At 34.4% G+C, this 6,811-nt stretch overlaps 1 protein-coding gene across 1 annotated transcript; it reads left to right on the top strand.

The window, feature by feature from the left end:
- Positions 1-1,348: 1,348 nt before the first annotated feature.
- Positions 1,349-3,441, top strand: LOC133873733 (uncharacterized). Its single transcript, XM_062311482.1, has 4 exons — positions 1,349-1,554; positions 1,696-1,804; positions 2,201-2,263; positions 3,067-3,441. The coding sequence occupies exons 1-4, from the start codon at positions 1,470-1,472 to the stop codon at positions 3,161-3,163; spliced, it is 354 nt and encodes a 117-aa protein (XP_062167466.1). The 5' UTR covers positions 1,349-1,469; the 3' UTR covers positions 3,164-3,441.
- Positions 3,442-6,811: the final 3,370 nt, after the last annotated feature.

The following is a 6,811-nucleotide window of genomic DNA, read 5'->3' as shown; positions in this document are numbered from 1 at the left end:
GCTTAAATTACAAATCGCTCACTTTGGTATCAAAATTAATTCAACGATCCCTATGGTTGGCTTAATTTATAAATCGTTTTTTTAAGTCAAATTTCGTTAAAATTTTTGACAGATTTTGTCAGGTGCCACGTTATTGCCAATAAGATGGCGACATGTGTTGATCATAAGAAAATATAAATAAATAAAACTTTAAAAATTATTTTTTTTAAAAATTGAAAATAAAAAAAGGAGTGGCTATCTGTTGGGTAGCCATCTATTTGGGGGTGGCCTAAAAGGCCACCCCTAAAGGTGGCTGGGGGTGGCGCGCTGCCACCTCTAAGGGTCGGGGGTGGCTTGAAGGACACCCCTAGATGCATTTCGAGGCCACCCCCAGCCCATTGGGCAGCCACTTTTTTTTTTTTTTTTTTAAAAATAATTTTGAAGTTTTATTTATTTATATATTTAATAGATTGATATTTTTTTATTATGATCGACACGTGTCGTCATCTTATTAGTGCTAACGTGGCGCCTAACAGAATCTGTTAAATTTTTTAACGAAATTTAACTTCAATGAGCGATTTGTAAATTAAGCTAACCATAGTGATACTGGATTAATTTTGATATCGGATGGAGTGATTTGTAATTTAGGTCAATCACAATGACCAATGGTATAATTTTTCTTAAAAAAGTATGACCGTTTGGAAAAGACAAATCTTCAAAGATATGGTTGTTGGAGAAAGAATAAAAAAATCTTTAAAAATAATATTTAAATGAAATAGTGAAAGTGGATATCTATCTGTATTTTCACCCCTACTTATTAGGATGTAAATAGGTGAGATGGATTGCTTAGGGCATGTTTGAGTATCATTTTATTTTTGATTATTTTTCAAAAACATGTTTGGGTAGGTTTTTTAAATTCAAATTCTAGTTAAGTTTTACCCATTTTTTTTTTTTAATTTTTTTTTTTTTGTCTTAGGTTCTATGAATCATCAAAACATAATTTTAAAAATCAAATTTTTTCAATATTCATAATTTAGAAGAGAGTAAAAAATAGTAAAATATAATACAAAAAAAATCGAACACTCATACGATTCCTAAGGGCTAATAAAACAAATATCCTGCCATCATAAGGTAATTAAACATGTTTATATAATTTGATAGATTTTAATTTCATTAATAATATTGGAAAACTATGCATAAATTTATTTTCATTTTTTACAAAAAAATAAAGTCTATTTTTTTTTCCTAATTAAAAAAAAAAAAGGTCTAGATCCAAGAACCAACTCATTCTTCAAAAATCCAAACCACACTATTAAAAAAGGAAAAGAAAAAAAACTAAACCGACGTCGTTTTATAGGCCAGAGACAAATACCCCGAAACGGCGAAACCCTGCTTTCAATGTCTTCCTGGAAATTGTAGGGTTTTTCCAAGATTAGAACGCCAGAAACCCTAACTCGCACTTACAGACGAGAAGGACGATCTGAAGAGAAATGGGAGGAAAGTGTCCGCACAGACATGTAAAGAAGAGACGCTACTCTCACAAGACTGCTCGCCGCACCAAATTCCTCGTCAAAGATATCCTTTTTATTTTCTCTCTCTTTCTTGCCGTATTTATTTTCTATTCAAAAAATTTGCTCTCTTTCTGTATTTCCAGGAAGAAAATCAATTTTTTGTTCGATTTGATTTTGTTTGTCTCCTTGACTGAGGGTTGGGCACGTGATGATATGGTTTATGATGCGTTGAAGAAGCCCGATGAGGAAAGGAAGCCCTTGCCTCTTGACGAAGACTTGCCTGGGATGGGCCAGTATTATTGCTTGCACTGCGAGTATGTTTAAATTGTTCCTTCATTTAATAAATATTTTTTAGTTATTCATAATAATTCTGCTTGGTGTTCGGTAATTACAAGTAGTTTGTTGTTTCATGTGCAAGAGAATAGAGATAAAGTAGAAATCTCTCTTTTTTCTTTGAAGATTTCCGTTTCTTTCCGAGGTTTGTTTGCCATGGTCACTGGTTTATTTCGAAGTTTTTAGCTTTTATTTTTTTAGATTAAGCCTATTGCTATAACAAGAATTTTGATGTTCTAAATGCTACAGAGCACATGTCATGGAATTTTGTTATGTTTTTTGGTGCTCTTCTGCTTTAGCCAGTTTGGTTTTGGTTGCCATGTTTAATTGTTGAATTGGGTTTGTTTTAAGATATGCTTGTTTGTTGTTATACGCAGCCGATACTTTGCGAATGTGTCCGTGAGGGATGAACATTTCAAGACGAAACGTCACAGGAAAAAGTAAGCAACTTTTGCATCAATCTTCTGTTTGTGATGTGGTCCCATCCATTTTATGATTGTTTTACAAGTTTACCAACTGTGCTCCGAATGAATCCTTGGGTGATTGGGTGTAATGGGCTCAGTTCATCAAATTAGAATCAACTACGGGAAGGGACTGCATGAGAGGAATTTTTCCAACTCTCACTTGTTTAATCCATATTACATTGCTACTATGTTAATGCATATGCATAAGACTCTGTGCCTGATGTAATAATCTCAGCCTTTTCCATCTTTGGTTTCTTTTTTCTCCTCTAGACTGTTTGTGAGAGCCTTAAAACTATGTTATTCCATATTGTTATGCATAAAGATCGAAAATGTGCATTTACTACTGTCTTAACTTATATATATATAGTACTGTGCACATTTTCGATCTTTGACTATTTCAAGCGTATTCATCTTTTTTTTTTTTTGGGGGGGGGGGGGGGCATGTCTCTACTGGAACCTTAAAGAGATTTCTTAATTACAAAGATGCCTGCAGCTTTACTTATAAAAAAAAAAGATGCCTGCAGCTCAGTTGGTGAATTTTGGGTTGCAGTGTATTTCCATCTTAGGTTCACTCCATATGGAAGCAATTTTTATCTGCTTTCTAACAACTCAAGACTAATGCTGTACAACTGTATATCCTATAATTGAGTCTCTTGCATACTTTTCGTGTTTGCGAGCTTTGCTTCTCCTTTCAATAATATCACTATTTATAAAAAAGAGGGTATATCCTATAATCAGTGGAGGAGATGTTACATCTTACAAGGCTCTTGTGGATGCAGAGTTAAGGAGATGATGGGGCCTGCACCTCATACTCAACTTGATGCTGACATAGCTTCTGGGATGGGTATGCCAGATAATGGTCCAAAGCTATCTTGATGTGAGATATCTATATTTGTTATCTTTGGCAGATTATGAGTGAGTTGAGTCTGATGGTTGAAGATATTTGATGTTGTAGGAGTTGTCCTTTTTGTTACAGTTGTAAGCATTAACTTGAATGTAATGATAAATCAATTTTTGTATCAATTTTCTCTCCGCTATATTATATGTTATGTCTGTAGATTAGCTAATTCAGGATTATTATAAACTGTGGCTGCTCTTGTTCTTTTACGCTATAGTTGTAATCAAGTGTGTGACTACTGTCTTTTGGTTGATTATATTCTTTTAGTGACATACCTTAACTGGTTATGGATTTTTTTTTTTTTTTCTTCTTTACAGCATAGTCATACAAGGTGCATCATTAGTTGATTGCTCTTGTAGAGGCTGGCTTAGTTTTTGCGCTGTGTAGAGCTCTCTTTGTGACCTGTTCACACCCCCGCTTCCTACATGTTCCCCTTTATCCCCTTCTCTCTCATCCCTTTTCCCCCTCCACCGCCCGTTCCCTCGCTCATCGACCTCTCGAGGATCTTCCGCCCTCCTAAAATCATCCCTAGAGGATTACACAAGCCTCTGCCCACCCATCCTTGTTGGCAAAATCATCTGTAAATCCCTTCCCCAAAAACCTTCTTCAAACCGTACTTCATCACTCATGGAGCTTTATCAAAGATGAAATGATAATAGAAGATCTGTAGCCAAATTCGTACTTTTTTTTGCTTTGCTAGGCACGCAATAATAGATCTCATCCTAGACCAATGCCCATGGAATGGGCGAGGGTGCCTCAACCTCAAGCCTTGGCCTCCTTTCGTCTCCTTCAGTGAAATTGAGCTCCCCATGGCTCCCTTCTGGGTCCAGATTCAAGGCCTTCCTCAGAGACCAATTACTGCAAACATTGCAAAAAGCGTTGGAGAATGGTTAGACAACCTCCTTTGATGGCCATTTCACCATTCTCTATGGGCCGTGCCTTCATACTGACCCCCTCCTACCTTGAGGACTTGCAGCAAGCCTCCAAGCAGTAGCCCTGCCACCCCTCATCTCCATTACCCCTCTATAAGGCTGCTAGAAGAAGTCTAAAGTCTCAAAATCTAGTCGCCTCACTCAAATAGGAGGAATATTCGATTGATTCAAGCATGGTTGTAGCGCTTAAATTAATTAATTTGTAATTAACCTGAAATGCTACCATTATTTCGATATCAGATTTTAAGCAGCCGAAATGTTTTTTATTTTATTTTTTTATGAATAATAATAAGTTTTATTGAGGAAAGAGGAAAATTCTTATACATGAAGAGTATACGAGAAAACAAGAGTACCAAAGAACTAGCTGCTATACCAGAGCACCAAGAACTAGGCGTTGTTACAATTTAGAAAACAAATTAGATCTAACAAATTCCCAAAGAGAAGGTTGGAAACATGAGCAAAGGCCTAATCCATGAGAGATCTCAGGAAATGGTATTTAAGAAGTAGCACATTCTCATACATGAAGAGTATACAAGAAAACAAGAGCACCAAAGAACCAGCTGCTATACAAGAGCACCAAGAACTAGGCGTTGTTACAATTTAGAAAACAAATTAGATCTACCAAATTCCCGAAGAGAAGGTAAGAAACATGAGCAAAGGCCAAATCCAGGAGAGATCTCAGGAAAGGGTATTTAAGAAGTAGCACATAGGACTCATTATCCTCAAAGATCTGACGGTTTTTTTTCTCTCCAAATGCTCCACATTAAGATTTAAGCTTGCCTCTTCTCTCTAACTTAACATCTACATGACATTGTCCAGCTGCTTCGAAATTATGTAACTACCTTTAGCCTTTTGTTTGATTTACTCGTGAAAATCATGTAAATCCATGACTATATAAATCGTCAACGAAATTTAGCTCATGCGGTGAGTCCGTTTTGTGTCATTTATAGAATGTTTTACGTATAAACATACACATAATTAACATAGAAAAAATCATTGAGTAGTAGCATAAATAAGGCTTAAACATGGTATAAATCAACGAGTCGTCATCAAAAAAATCTTCGCTTTCACTTTTTACATCTAAGAAATAATGTAATTGCCAAAAGAAATTAAGGTTTTATTACGAGGAATTCATGCAGCAGTCAAAGACAAAAAATCATGCTGATGAAGTACAAATTTAAATACTAATAATATATTAACTATAATGCCCCTACTTCTAAAACCAGTCGTAAGTAGAATTATTTGAATTCTCCACTTGACGCATCTAATTTTTAAGACTCACTCAAAGAAAATTACTATGCATAAATTTTTTCTTTTGATTTGAAGAACCACAAATCACTCAAAGCTATAATGTACCAGAGCTTCTATTGAAAACACATTATATAAACTTTTTTTTTTTTTTTGTTTGGGATGAATGAGTCATACTTTATCATTACAACTTTATCAACTAATGTCTATTACAACCCAGAAGTTGTCATAACGACCTACAAAACTACTTCAACTAACTTATAGGAAGTCAGCCTTGCAAAAGGTAATGCCTCTTGCTAGCCTCATTGACAAAAGTTCATACATGCGTACAAGTCCACGTCAAAAACCTCCATATCAACATATGCAAAACTATCTTAATTTTATAGGTGGATGTGTGAGTCCACGGCTCATCAAATAGAAGATCTTCTGACCATACATGTGTAATGGGAGCCCTTTTTTTACTTTGAAAATTCCTCTTACTTGGGTTTAAGTTTTTTTGGCTTAGATCTTATATTGTGTGACAATCTCATTAACATACTTAAACCAGATTCAATGTAACTTAGGGACTACATATACATAAATGTCACACGTGTATATAAAGATATGCCAAGTGTTCTAATTTATCTTGGAAAATAAACGACTTTATTATTAAACCAAAAATATCACACAAATCAAATTGGATTTTAGGACACTATCCCTGAGACCAAGTCAGGAACACATCATTTCACCTAAAAAGCCCTAATTTATTTAATTCATTTTGTCCACAATCGCATCAATTGCCCTAATTTATTGACTTTAACCTTAATGTCAACCTACTTCCATTCACCTATACTCATATATACACTATTATGCTTCTGTTTTTGTTCTTTGAGATCTACTCCTGCTTCTAAATGGGTATTGCTACTTTTCTTGTTGGTCGATGGTAGCCCAACGCGGCATGCCGTCTGCATCGGAGCTGAACCCAAATCTGGCGTCTGATGTGGGTGTGGCAGTGCAGGGTTTTTTGTTTTTATTTTTTTGGGAGAATTTTATTTATAACTTTTGATTTTTTATCACTTTTGAAAAAATATACTAAAATTTTAAAAAGTGTCAATTTAAGGTATCTATCTTTCAATTATTATTATTATTATTATTATTATTTTTTTCAGTTTCAACCATCCGTTATAATTTTCATTAAATCTTGTCAAAATTCTCAAAATACCCAATCTTTTTTTTTTTTTTTTTTAGAGAAAAAAGAAAAAAAATGACTAGGAATTAGGTGCTGGTCAGAAAATTCTAATGGAGGGTTGAAATTGAAAAAATTTGAAAGATGGATACCCTAAATTGATAATTTTTTAAAGTTTGGGTACATTTTTTCAAAAGTGATGAAAGATCAGGGGTTATAAGTGAAGTTTTCATTTTTTTTTTATTTTTTTTTATTTTTTTAAAATTTTTTGTTTGCTTCAA

Source organism: Alnus glutinosa, chromosome 7 (genome assembly GCF_958979055.1).
Source record: "Alnus glutinosa chromosome 7, dhAlnGlut1.1, whole genome shotgun sequence".
In the NCBI taxonomy this organism is placed as follows: Eukaryota; Viridiplantae; Streptophyta; class Magnoliopsida; order Fagales; family Betulaceae; genus Alnus; species Alnus glutinosa.
The sequence above is the reverse complement of the archived record's forward strand: the minus strand, read 5'-3'. Positions and strand labels throughout refer to the sequence as shown.

Bases quoted from the DNA above. Each gene is read 5' to 3' on its own strand.
- LOC133873733 (XM_062311482.1), top strand. From the start codon at position 1,470: ATGGGAGGAAAGTGTCCGCACAGACATGTAAAGAAGAGACGCTACTCT. The intron at 1,805-2,200 runs GTATGTTTAAAT...TGTTATACGCAG, and splicing joins TATTATTGCTTGCACTGCGA to CCGATACTTTGCGAATGTGT. The intron at 2,264-3,066 runs GTAAGCAACTTT...TTGTGGATGCAG, and splicing joins ACGAAACGTCACAGGAAAAA to AGTTAAGGAGATGATGGGGC.